Source organism: Grammomys surdaster, unplaced genomic scaffold (assembly GCF_004785775.1).
Source record: "Grammomys surdaster isolate TR1022 unplaced genomic scaffold, NIH_TR_1.0 751, whole genome shotgun sequence".
Lineage (NCBI taxonomy): Eukaryota > Metazoa > Chordata > Mammalia > Rodentia > Muridae > Grammomys > Grammomys surdaster.
Window position 1 is genome coordinate 2283249 of NW_021605170.1, and position 12500 is coordinate 2295748.

At 39.6% G+C, this 12500-nt stretch overlaps 1 protein-coding gene and 1 pseudogene across 7 annotated transcripts in view; one reads left to right on the top strand and one right to left on the bottom strand.

Moving 5' to 3' along the window:
• Positions 1 to 12500, top strand: part of Znf644 (zinc finger protein 644) — a 76657-nt gene that overhangs the window by 16919 nt on the left and 47238 nt on the right. For 5 of the 7 annotated variants that reach the window (XM_028782351.1, XM_028782347.1, XM_028782352.1 and 2 more), the window contains one exon: positions 8744 to 8804. The exons of the other annotated variants lie outside the window; for them this stretch is intronic. In XM_028782351.1, coding sequence (XP_028638184.1) covers positions 8761 to 8804 — 44 coding nt within the window. In that variant the 5' untranslated portion in view covers positions 8744 to 8760. The remainder of the gene's footprint in view (positions 1 to 8743; positions 8805 to 12500) is intronic. 7 annotated transcript variants of the gene reach the window in all.
• Positions 6784 to 6922, bottom strand: LOC114633805 (annotated as a pseudogene).

Sequence of the window (12500 nt, forward strand, 5' to 3'; positions counted from 1 at the left end):
CATGTGTGTACAGTACCCATGGAGGCCTGCAACTCTGTACCATGTGTATACAGTACCCATGGAGGCCAGAAGAGTGTGTTGGATTGAGGAGACTGCAGTTACAGGTAGGTGTGACTCTCCCTTTAGGTAGGTGATGGGAACAGAACGCAGGTCCTCTGTAAGAGTAGACAGTCTTTTCTCTTAATCTTACTTTTGAGATTATATTTAGATTTTTCCTTTTCCTCCATCAAACCTTCCCGTATATGCTTCCCTGCTCTTCTAATTCATGACTTTCTTTTTCCACTAATTGTTATCACACACATGTTATATATTCCAAAATATATTCCATCAGTCTATATAATATTTTATCTATGTCTTCGGAGCTGACCATTGGGACTGGACAACCAGTTGGTGTGCTCTTCTCCAGGGAAGACTTTCTCTCCCTCCCAGCTTTCCTCTGTTGCCTAGAGTTCTCTTTGTAGAGTTGAGGCCCCGTGGGTTTTTCTCCATCTGCTGTGGCATGTCCATCAATATCATCATGGTTCAGCTTATGTTCTGACAGTCATGTAGGTGCAGCTTCTGACATTACTAGGAGACAGTCTCACAGTAAACTCCCTGATCCTCTAGCCCTTAATATCTTTCTGCCCCATCTTCTGAAATGTTCACTGAGCCTTAGGTGGAGGATGTTTTGTAGATGTGTCTGTCCACTGTGGCTGGACTCCACAGCTCTACATTTTGATTGGTTGTGGTTTTCTGTAGTGGTCTTTGCCTGCCTGATGCAAACAGAAGTTTCCTGGATGCGGGATAAGGACCACACTTATCTGTGGGTTTAAGGACAAATGTTTAGAAGTAGTTAGTGATTGTGCTGGTTTCATGGTGATTGGAGGTTCTCCTCCAGTAACATAGTTCACTGGCACTGAATTGTTAGCCAGGTTTCCAAGCATGTTTCCCTCTTGTTGAATGGGTCTTAAATTCTATTAGAGAGTAGTTGGTTACTGCCAAGGTTCGCATGCCTTTACTGCTCCCTTAGTGTGATTGTACTCTGCTGTTGTTGATATGGTTCGGAGGCATCTTAGCTATGTATGACTGTTAGTTAGCTCCTTCCTTTGGAAGCTTGAGTGGTGTCTTCTAGTACCATGAAAGCTGGTCCTCAAAAGGGGATGTTCAGGTCAGTTCCATCTAAAGGAGTCTCTAGGGTAGCCAGTCTAGACTTAATTGATAAGCCGTCTCTTCAGCTCCTGAATTCTGTTTTGATTCAGCTTATTAAAGTAAGTTAATTTTTATTGCCCTTAAGTTGCTGGGTTGTGTGATTTTGAACTTTCAGCTGAGTTTCTTGTCAGAGACCACTATACCTTCTTCAGGCATTGCATTGCTGCTTCCTTCCTTTATTTCCCTTGTAGGTTCACTCTGAAGATTGTTGTGCTAGCTACTCTTTTTGGGGGTGGCTCTTATGCTATTCCAGCAGAATCAAGGATCTGCAGCTATGGACAACGACCTGAAACTTTCCCCCTAGTTTTCTTCTAGGCGTTTCATGTTTTTGTATCACGTGCCTTGGTTTTTATCCATGCTGAGTTAATTTTTGCATATGATGTGAATTGTTTTTGTTTTATATGTGGATATTGGGCTTTACCAAAATCATTTTGAAGAGATGTTTTTCCCTACTGTGTATTCTTGGTATTCTTATGAAAAACCATTCTTTTTGGGTTGTTTGGTTCTATGAGTTTGTCTTTCAGTCATTATACTAGTCTGTTGATAATACTGATTTTTACTATGTTTTGAAATCAGGAAGAGTCAAGTCTCTAGCTGCATTGCTTTTACTCAAGGTTGTCTTGGCTCTTTGGGGTCTTGGGCTATGGTCAGGCAGCTCTTTCTGTTGCTACAAAACTGTCACAAGATTTTGGTAGGGATTGCATTGGTTGTAGATTGCTTTAGGTGATTTTGCTAGTTTAACTTTATGTGTTTACTCATGTCTTTAATATCATTGTTATGATTTTTTTTGTTTGTTTTGTTTTGTTTTTCAAGACAGGGTTTCTCTGTGTAGCCCTGGCTGTCCTGGAACTCACTCTGTAGACCGTCAGGCTGGCCTCGAACTCAGAAATCTGCCTGCCTCTGCCTTCCAAGTGCTGGGACTAAAGTCATGGGCCACCACTGCCTGGCTTATTATTATTTTCATAGTACAATTTCTTGATTAAATTCCTAAATATTTTTGGTGCTATTTTAGATGAAATTGCTTTTTCAGTTTTTTTAATTGATCATTGTTGTATGTATAAGTAATGGGTGTTTTTAATGTGTTGACTTTGTATTCTGCTATATTGCTCAATTTCTTAATTAGTAGTAACAAGATTTATTCTTTATTTAGCATCATATCATCAATAGACAAAGAAAATTTTCCCTTTTTCTGAATTGGATGCATTTTGTTACTTTCCTAATTGCTACATAAGAATTTCTGGTGCTGGGTTAGATGGGAATGGTAAGAATAGGAAGTTTCGTTTTGTTTCCTGATTTTAAAGGAAACATGTTCAGTCTTTGACTCTTGTGTGTGTTACTTTTGTGGACTTTTCACCCATACAATCCCTTCCAGTTTGTGGTCTGTGCACATCAAGTGTCCAGGATAGCTGTGAATGTTAACATGTTTGGAGATGACAGCATCATGCTATGGTATAAAAAGGTTGGATACCCTTTAATTGTATAGTTCTTATTAGCTTGAAGTGGTTACCATATTGTTTTATAGTAAAGAAGTGCTGAGTTTGCTTGGGTGGGTTTTGTACGTCAACTGAGAAAGCTGTACCCCCTCCCCCAATTACTGTTGACAACATTGATGTTCTTGTGTTGAGCTGTCCTTGTGGTTGAGGAATATGGCTCACCTGATGGTGGTGCAGACTTGTTTACTGTGCTGATGGATTTGTTTTGACAATACTTAGCTCAAGTCATTTGCATCCTTCTTTAAAGATACTAGATTAGTTTTCTTCTTGTGCTTTTGTCTTGATTTGGTTTCAAGATAATGTTAACTTCATGTTAACTCTTTTTAAGTGTTTGGTAGAATTCTCTAGAGGCTGTTACTGAGCTTTTTTTTCTAAAAAGGAGTTTCAGAAAATCTTACTGTTTTGCTTGAATGTGTATGTGTGCATCATGGAGACTAGATGAGGGTGTCAGGCCCCTGGAATTGGAGCTAGGAAGTTGAGAACACTGTTTGTGTCCTGGGAATCAAACCTGGGTGCTCTGCAAGAGTCTAAGCACTTTGAATCACTAAGTCATCACTGTAGCCCCTTAGTTGAAAATTTTTAGTTTCGGCATCTTGTTTCGTCTTGGTGGACTAAAGTGCTTAATGAGACCGACTTAGGGGAGGCCAGGTTTCTATGGCCGGTGATCTTAGAATTTGTCAGTCTGATGGCTCAGGTCATGGCAGTGCCATTTGTGACAGGATCCTGTACGCTTTCAATGGGTCATCCCAGATGACCTACATCTGACAGTTAGACTCCACATCATGAACTTCCACAGTCTTTAAAAATAGTGCCACTAGCTGGGGGACCAAGTCTTCAAAGCACAAGCATTTGGGAGGCATTTCAGAGTCAAACCATAATAGCATCTAATCCTTTTATAGTTATGGATTAGCCAGAGATTTTACTTTTCTTGCGACTTAAGTTTTAGTATACACATGATTTATTTTTAAGTATGCATATATACTGTGTCTCTGTGTATGTACATTTGAATATAGAAGCTACAGAGACTAGAAGAGGGCATTGTATCCTCTGGAGCTGGAGTTACAGCTTGTGAGTCAGCTCCTGGATAACAGGAGCTGTACTTGGCTCTGCTGGAAAGGCAAAAATTCTGTTAACTGTTGTTTCTTATCCCTAGTAGTTACATTTTGAAGTATGTTCTCACTTCTGGGTGTTCCGATCTGTTGGCCACTGTTGCTCACAGCCTTCTCCTGTGATCGCCCAACATCAGCTTTTTTTGCAGTGTCCTTTTTTGTTTCTGTTTCTAGTAGAGTTGTCTTGGTTTTTAGTTTTACATGTCTTTTTCATTTATCTGTGTCTTAGTTTTTTTCATGTCCTTCTTTCTAATTTGTTTTAGCATAGTTCTTTTTCTAGTTCCTTGTCATGGTTTCTAAATTCCCTAGTGATGCAGTGATTAAGAGTGAGGTTTTAGGTCACTGGTATAGGAAATGCCTGTGAATTCTAGGACTTGAGGTAGCCTGGGCTACATACTTATCTAGGGCTTGTCTCAGAGGTACCTTTCATAGATTTACTGAGAGAACAAGATGCTAACTTTCTACTGATATATAAATTTTCTGCTTCCTTTCTGCTGTTGGTTTTTGTTTCATTGTATTAAAGTCAGATAGATGCTTTTATATTATTAAATTCTTGACACTTGTTTGGTAGTTTATGTGTATCTGAACATGTGATTACTTTTCAGAAATATGTTGTTTTCTAAAATATATTTGTCTGTTTAGCATGTGTTTTCTTTTCACAGAGATGTTGTTATGGCACTTAGGTTATCATTACTGAACCGATCTTGTCACACACTACTAACTAAAGACCTTTCTTCCCTATTATTTGTTTTCTGTTCAGTGTAGCACTTAACATTTGGTGCTCATTTTTCTGTAGATTCCTCATGACGTCTTTAATGACTTTTAACACTTTGAGATGTATTGGTTAGCTATGTTAGAAGATCTCTGTTGGAATTTGTTTTTCTCATGATTAGAATATAGTTTGCGGTGGTAGGAAGACATATTTGAGACAGTTTCGAGCCCTCTCCCAAACCCTGCTGAAGTAAAGTAGCGGTGCTGCCACTGTTGCTTTTCCCTTTCCTGTATCCCCTCCTGCTGCTCCTGGAGAAACATTCCTCTTCTATTTCCAGTTGGGTATGACCTTGAAAGTGCTGCTTTCAAAACAACAGGAAAAGTTGAAGGTAACTGGTGCTGGTTTTGGTAAGGGTGCAGACTTTGTGGACTTCAGTGGGATGTAATTTAGTAGAGCCTTTATGGAGAGCAGGAGCAAGAACAGATTTATCACTGCAGTCCAGCAGTCCCACTTCTGCCTGTATTTCCACAGGAATTGAAAGTTGTATGCACAGAGCTGTCTGTACTCCCAAGCAGCTGTAGTAGTAATTATGATAGTTAGATATATGGATGAAAGCCAGTCGTTCATCATCACCACATGGATGAGTAAGGAAGGGTGGACTGCTATTCAGCCTTCAGCTGAGACAAAGTGGATGAACATGGAGGAACTCATGCCAAGGAAAAGGAGCCAATGAAAGACGATGGCAGCACATGACCTCACATGTGTGAGGAGCTGCAGGAAGTTGAACTTGGAGTAGAATAAGAGTTTGCTTTAGGCTGGATGCAGATATGTTGGGAGAAAGCATTGAATATTGGTCAAAGAACACAACATTTTGTTAGAATAAGAGATATAATGTATTACACAGACTGGTAACTGATAATGCCTTGTATATTTCAGAGTTCCTAAAAGTAGAGGGAAGTGTTTCACCACTAAACCTTAAGTTATCTGACAGTGTAAACCCAGGTCAAAACAGACATTTACCCCTTCAGTAATGTGTGTGTGTGTTTTTGTTTATTTGGTTTTTGATTTTTGGAAACAGTTTTTCTATGTAGCCTTGGCAGTCCTAGAATTTGCTCTATAAACCAGGCTGGCCTAAAACTCTCCCATATGCTGAGGTCAAAGGTGTGTACTACCACACCTTTATATAACAAATATATAGTAACAATTATTATTTGTTAAATAAAAATAAGTTTTAAAACATAAATGTTTCTAAAATGTACTGATGTGATTTTGGGTAAACATACATTTGAAAAGTTTTTTCTTCCTTCCTGATTTTGAACAGAACAATGAAAGAACGGCAGGAGTTACTTCATTTGTACTGTGGTTTTGTTTTCTCTTGTGGTATATGTAGTTAGCAAAATTTAATATTTTAGTAATTTTTACTGTATAGGTTCGGCAGATTTACAGTCTTGTATAACCATGTGTCCTTTTATGTGTATTAGTCTCCTTGGCCTGCTGTGATAGAATGCCTCACCGTGATGGAGGCTAAGTTGATGCTGAGTGTACAGGTTTCTCTGCTGAGGCGTTTGCAGGGAGCCTTTCCTTGTGTGCATAGCTGGTATTTGTTCTCTGCAGACACTCCCAGTACTAGATTCTGGATTCATTCTTGGGGCCTGGCTCATTATTTGCCCCCTGAAGTGCTCTTCCTCCACGCGTAGTCAGGGGTTGGGGCTTCCATGTAGGACATTTGAAGGAACAAATAGATGGCCAGTTGTGGAGGCTAGGAGTCAGGCGTTGCAGCTTTTCAGGAGGCTGGGGCAAGATGGTAAGTTCAAGGCCTGGCTGAGCTACAAAGTGGAAAAGCCTGGGGTGGGGGTGGGGAGAATCAACAAAGTAAACTCAAACCAGCTGGGGTTGTAGCTCAGAGCATTTGCTGTATATGTGAGGTTGTAGGTTCTGTGCCGAGAGAGGGAGGGAGGGGGGAGGGGGGGTAGAAAGGTGTTGGGTTGTGTGTTCATAGCCTAGTGATGCAGAGCGAAGAGGGCTGAAGTCTTACCCATCTCTTGCTTCTTCATGAGGCTGCTGGTGGTGGCCCTGCTTGTGGCCATACTCTCCAATCATCAAGGCCATATATTCTCCTTGTCCGTGTGTTCTGTTTTCTTCCTGCCTCCTCACGTTATCAACCTCCCTCTCCATAACCAAACGCACTGATTACACAGTACACGGCACTGCATAGAAATCATTCCTGTGAGTTTGTGCATCTGGGTCTGGAAATGTGTTGCAGTCTCTGCTTCCCATCTTCAAATCAACATTCTCAGGTCCCACTTACTGTGGGATAGCACAAGGCAGGTGGGAACACCTTAACTGTGTGTGTTGTCAGGCCCAAGGGCTCCTTCCATCCTTGTCAGGGTCTGCTAACTTCTTCGTGTAGCATTCCAAACCGCTCATCAGTCTTAGCTGCAAAGACTGGTTTTCCTATGGGAGACAGCATGCAGAAGTTCAGGACATGAGGGTAGTGTCTTTTATGGAGACATGCTTTAGCCTATCAGTATATTTAGCCTTTAGTTTTATTTGTGACAGGTCACGGTGTGTAGTTCTAGGCAAATAAGAGTAGCTCTGGCACTGGGGAGGAGAATATTCTCATCCAGACAGCACAGGGAAATGGAGGTCTGTGGTTTCTCAGTGTAGTCCCCGGAATAGCATCATATCAGGAAATGCACCACTTCTCAGAAAGGCAAACCTGCAGGTCTCATTACAGACTCTACAGAAATAGACAGGACAGTGGCAGAGGAGGCTGTACGAGAAACCCCCAGGTGGTCTTTATCTTTTCTAAAGTACTGGTATCATCTGTGCCCAAACTATATTTCTTGGTCTCTTCAGGCTTTCCTGGTAAATACTAACATGAATTTGGGATTTCTGGTTCACAAACTTTCTGTAGAGATAGAATAACTAATTCCTGGCCCTAACGAATAGACTGATTCAATAGAAGATACCTCTGGGCTGTTTATTATCAGGTGTCATTGTAAGTAAATGTGGTTATTTCTTAGTGTTGGTGTATCCAGAAATAGAAGTGAACTTTCCCTTATTTCTTGAAACTGTGAACTAAATTTATTATCCTGAGTTTTACTTGATTATTTTAAATCAAATACATGTTGGAATTAGAAAATTTGAATCTCTTATTCATTCTGCATTGCTTTGGTGCCATTAAAACTGTGCCATTTGGACATGATGGTACACACCTTTGATCTTAGCCCTTGGGAAGCAAGGAGTAGGTGGATCTCCTGAGTTTGAGGCCAGCCTGGTCTACAGAGTTGAGTTACTTAGAAGTATGTTTTATTCATGAACACTCAACTCTCCTCATACCTGGGCTCTACATCCATGGATTTAACAAATCCCATATTAAAAATATTTGCGGGGGGGGGGGGTTGGGTTTATACTAAGTACATACAGACTTGTCTTTCTTACTGTCAGTCTCTAAATGCAACATCATGTCTATAGCATTCACATGGTATTCATTTTTAGAAGTACTGAAGCAACGGTGTAAAGATACATGAAAGAGTATAGATAGGTTGCACGCAAACCTGTGCCATTATATATAAGAGATCTGACCATCTGCAGACTTTAATATCCATGTAGGATCAGAACTAATTGCCCATAGTTTGAGGACCAGTATTACCATTGCTATTTTATTATTAATAATATTATTAATAGTATTATTAAATATACAATTGATATATTATTTAATATATTTAACAATATAGTTAATAAATAATATATTTAATAATATAGTAAATATGCTATAGATATTAATAGCATTAAAATTAGTGAGAGTAACTGATATAAACATTTTTAAGAACTGCAAGTTATGTTTCTTTTAAAAATATTTTATGTGTACAAGTGAGTGGGCATCAGAGGTCCTGGTGTTACAGATAGTTGTTGCTGCCCTGTGGATGCTGGGACCTGAACCTTGGTCCTCTGCAAGAGCAGCAGGTGCCAGGAATTACTGAGCCACTTCTCCTGTCCTTTAAACAAAAAAAATTTTTTGCTGGGATTGATTATTGCTCCTCTTGAAAAGGAACTTAACAATTCATTGAACATTAAATTAGTCATGTTAATTGTTGAACATTTTTAGATATTTTGTGAAAAAGAAAGTCTTAATTTTAAATTTAAAATAGTGTATTATAGGTACAGTTTTTTTTTTTCCTACCTGAAATGAAGCAAGAAAAACTTAAGCAATTGTTTTTTCACATGTATTGTTTCAGGCTTGATTTAATTTTGGATGAGATTATTCTTGCATCGAGATGTTACTAAGCCAAAATTTAGGTAAGTAGAATACTTTATTAAATGTTACATATTAAAGTTGGATTAATAAAAAAAAGAGTTTATAACTTTAAAATGTACCTACAAGTCTAGAATTAAAGAATTTCAATATACTTTTGCAATATGCTTTTAACTCTTTGGCCACCTTGGTTCAGTTGATTAACAGGAGTAAACAGGCACAGAGCGCTAAGCAGTCTTAGTACTGAGGTCTCCTGACGCTTACAGGGCCCTAGCATTGTAGCATGTCAGAAAATGTGGTTGGTGTTGCTTTTGCCACTGCTGGTGATCTCCCACTAGGTAGTACAAGATGTGTTGACTGTTTTTTTTTTTTCCTGTAGTGGAGAGAATATAGTACCCTTCTGTTGATTTTACTTTATTTCCTTAACAAAACAAACATTTAAGCCATGATTTCTTTCTCTTACTCTAATGTGAGAACTGGCATGTTTAGTCATATGTGTATATGAGTTTGGAGGCCAGAGGTTACTCTGTATTTTATTTAGGGAAGAAAGACTCTCTCTGAAGCTTGTCTAGACAGCCAGCTCACCAAAGGGACAGCTGTCTCTGCCTTCTGAGCACTGGAATTATAGGCGGGCCACCATGCCGGCTGTCTGGGAGCTGGGATCTGAGCCTGGGTCTTCACATTTGCACAGCAAGCGCTTAGTCTAATGCCCTTCTCCCCGGCTCTGTCGTGGTTTTTCTCATGTAACTCTCTGCTTGTCTTCTAAGGATTGTTGACTTTTAAAAAGGTAATTTTGCTGATATTTTGTGTCTGATATATGAAGAATGATTTTTAGAAATGTACAGCTTTTGAAATGATAAAACTCCATCAGTCAGTAAACATGGCCTTAGAATAGAGACTAAAAAAGAACCACAGATGGTGAAGCTGCCGAGTGTCTTGAAGTAGAGAAGAGGCTTACACTGTATTTAAGGTCTTGTGGGTGTCTCAGGAGCTTATTAAATATGCAGTACCTATAAGAACCTTCCTCTGGTTACACATCTATAGGGGCACATATCTGCCTTACTTGGGATTCTGCAACATTGGATATGGACTTTTTTTTTGGTCATGTTATAATTGACTTTTAGCAATGTGTGAACAGAATTGAATGATTATATTGTAATTTTCATTGACCCACTCATGTATATATAGAAAATTTCATTATCTCAAAGTTCCTTAACTCTTTTCAGTCTAAATCTAATAGCCATGTTACATTTCTTTAGCCTGGTTTAGTTTTAGCTGGTTTTTTGGAAGATTTATTATTTCTATGTAAGTAGTGATATTTAGACACACCAGAAGAGGGCATTGGATCTTTTTATAGATGTGAGCCACCATGTGGTTGCTGGGAATTGAACTCAGGACCTCTGGAAGAGCAGTCAGTGCTCTTAATTGCTGAGCCATCTCTCCAGCCCAGTTTTAGCTGTTTTTGAACTTTATGTACATAGAATTATATAGCTTCTGCCTTTTAAAATTTGTTTGTTTGTTTGTTTGTTTGTTTTGAGACAGGGTTTCTCTGTGTAGCCCTGGCTGTCCTGGAACTCATCTGTAGACCAGGCTAGCCTCGAGCTCTCGAACTCAGAAATCCACCTGCCTCTGCCTCCCAAGTGCTGGGATTAAAGGCATGCGCCACCACCGCCTGGCGTTAAAATTTTTTTTGATATTTTTGTTTCATTCATGTTGTTAGAATACCATTATTTATCTTGTGTGCTCTGTAAACCTTTGTTCTCAGTTCCAATTCTTATCCCTTCTACCCCCTCCTAGGCTTGTTCCGTTTTACCCATCAATAGCAGAAGAAAATGTAAGCTGTCTGTGTTGTGGCAGGCAATTACTTATCTGTGCCCACATGCCTAGGTTAGATAGAGGCACTTCTGGCCGGGATCCTTTCCAGTAGTGACAGCTTTTCCTCTGCAGTGGTCATTCTTGTGTTGTCTCATAAACCTGGAGCCAGGCCTTGCCTCATGCAGTAGGGTTGTTGTCTGAGTTGTTGTTTCTGTTGCTGTGAAGTGACACCATGATCAAGGCAACATATGAAAGTAAGGATTTAATTTGGAGCACACAATTCCAGAAGGTGAGTCTGTCACCATCATGGCGGGGAGCATGGCAGGAGGCAGGCAGGCGTGTTGTAGGAGCAGTGACTGAGAGCTTACATGTTGAGACATTGAGACAGAGAGAGAGTGGGGAGGGGGAGAGGGAGAGAGGAAGAGAGAGAAAGAGAGAGAGAGAGAGAAAGAGAGAATGCGCTCAGAATGGGGTGGGCTTTTTAAAACCTCAAAGCCCACCCACCTCCAACAAGGCCACAACCAATCCTTCTCAAACAGTTCCACCAACTGTGGGCCAGCATGCAAACCTATGCGCCTGTGGCAGTCATTCTCATTCAGACCACACAGTGGTCCTCTGCCTGACTGTGGTCCAGGTTAAGGTAGACACCAACCATGTCTCACTCATCTTATGTGCCCAGCGAGTGTTTGTTCAGCTTGGGTCAGTAACCATTCTTTCTCAGACAGGATTTCAGAATTGTGTTAGAGTGGGCCTGGGCGCAGTTCAGCTGTTGCTCGGCCGTAGGAGGCAGCATAGAGACACTTTGAAGTGAGGATGTGTCTTCAGTCTTTTGATGCAGTTGACATCAATAATCTTACTTTTAGACTTTAAGCTAAATTAAATACCACTGATTTTGATTATAATTTCCATGCTAAGGTTTTCATCTGTTTTGTAAAAATTGAAGTATTATTTTCTAGTAGAGTATTCACCTCAGGTTGTTTTACTAGTTATTTCTTTAAGTTGAAAATTTAAAAAAAATGTGTTACTATTGTAAGTAAAGAGAGTTACTTTAACTCTCTAACTCACATAAGTTAGAGGTGAAGAGAGCTCCCTCATTGTCTCCGAAGGTGGAAATGAATAAAGACCAAAGTGCCATGGTCTAGAATTGTGGATGCTTTTATTTTACCATTATAAACATGTTACATATATAAATATATATACATGATTTGTTAATGAATGACTTATTTAAAAAGTTAAAGTATTTTGACAGTGTTTTTTCTTAATATTTGAAACTTGGCTGGTTGGGTTGGCTATCACAGTCAGTCGCCTGGGGTTTTTATGCCTGAAACTAGACTGCCTTGTGGCAAGTCCAAAGCAAGAAGAGGTTCTTCCTCACTGGGATCAATTTGTGTCTTTTCTTCATTGCAGCTTTGGCAATAAAGGCTGAATACAGACCCCTTCTACTGCTGTTCTGTCTTCTAGAAGTATTTTTGTTGTTATTGTTGAATATATCGCCTTGATTAACTTGTGTTTCTTTCTGTGTTTATAAAGTGTGTGGTCTTGTTACATTGTTTGATTTGCATATCTCTTAACTCCTTGATTTGCATGTCTAGACAGTTGAGACTTGATTTCCTCTTCAGAGGTCTTTAGATGTACCTCAATTTCATATTTTTCCTGTTTGAATACAGCCCTGGATAAAAGAACTGTTTTTATTGGTTGGATGGAAAAGTATGGGCAGAGGGAGGCTTGCACTAAAATTTTAATGTCTGAAGTTATTTTATAAAGAGTTCATTTAATTGGACATTCATGTTGCCAAGTTTATTGGCATTTTATTTCTTCATAGTTTTGAGATAAGGTCTCACTGTGTAGCCTAGGATGGTCTCAGACTTGCTGCTGTCTTCCTGCCTCAGTTGCCTGAGTGCTTGAGATTGCAGGCATACTCTACC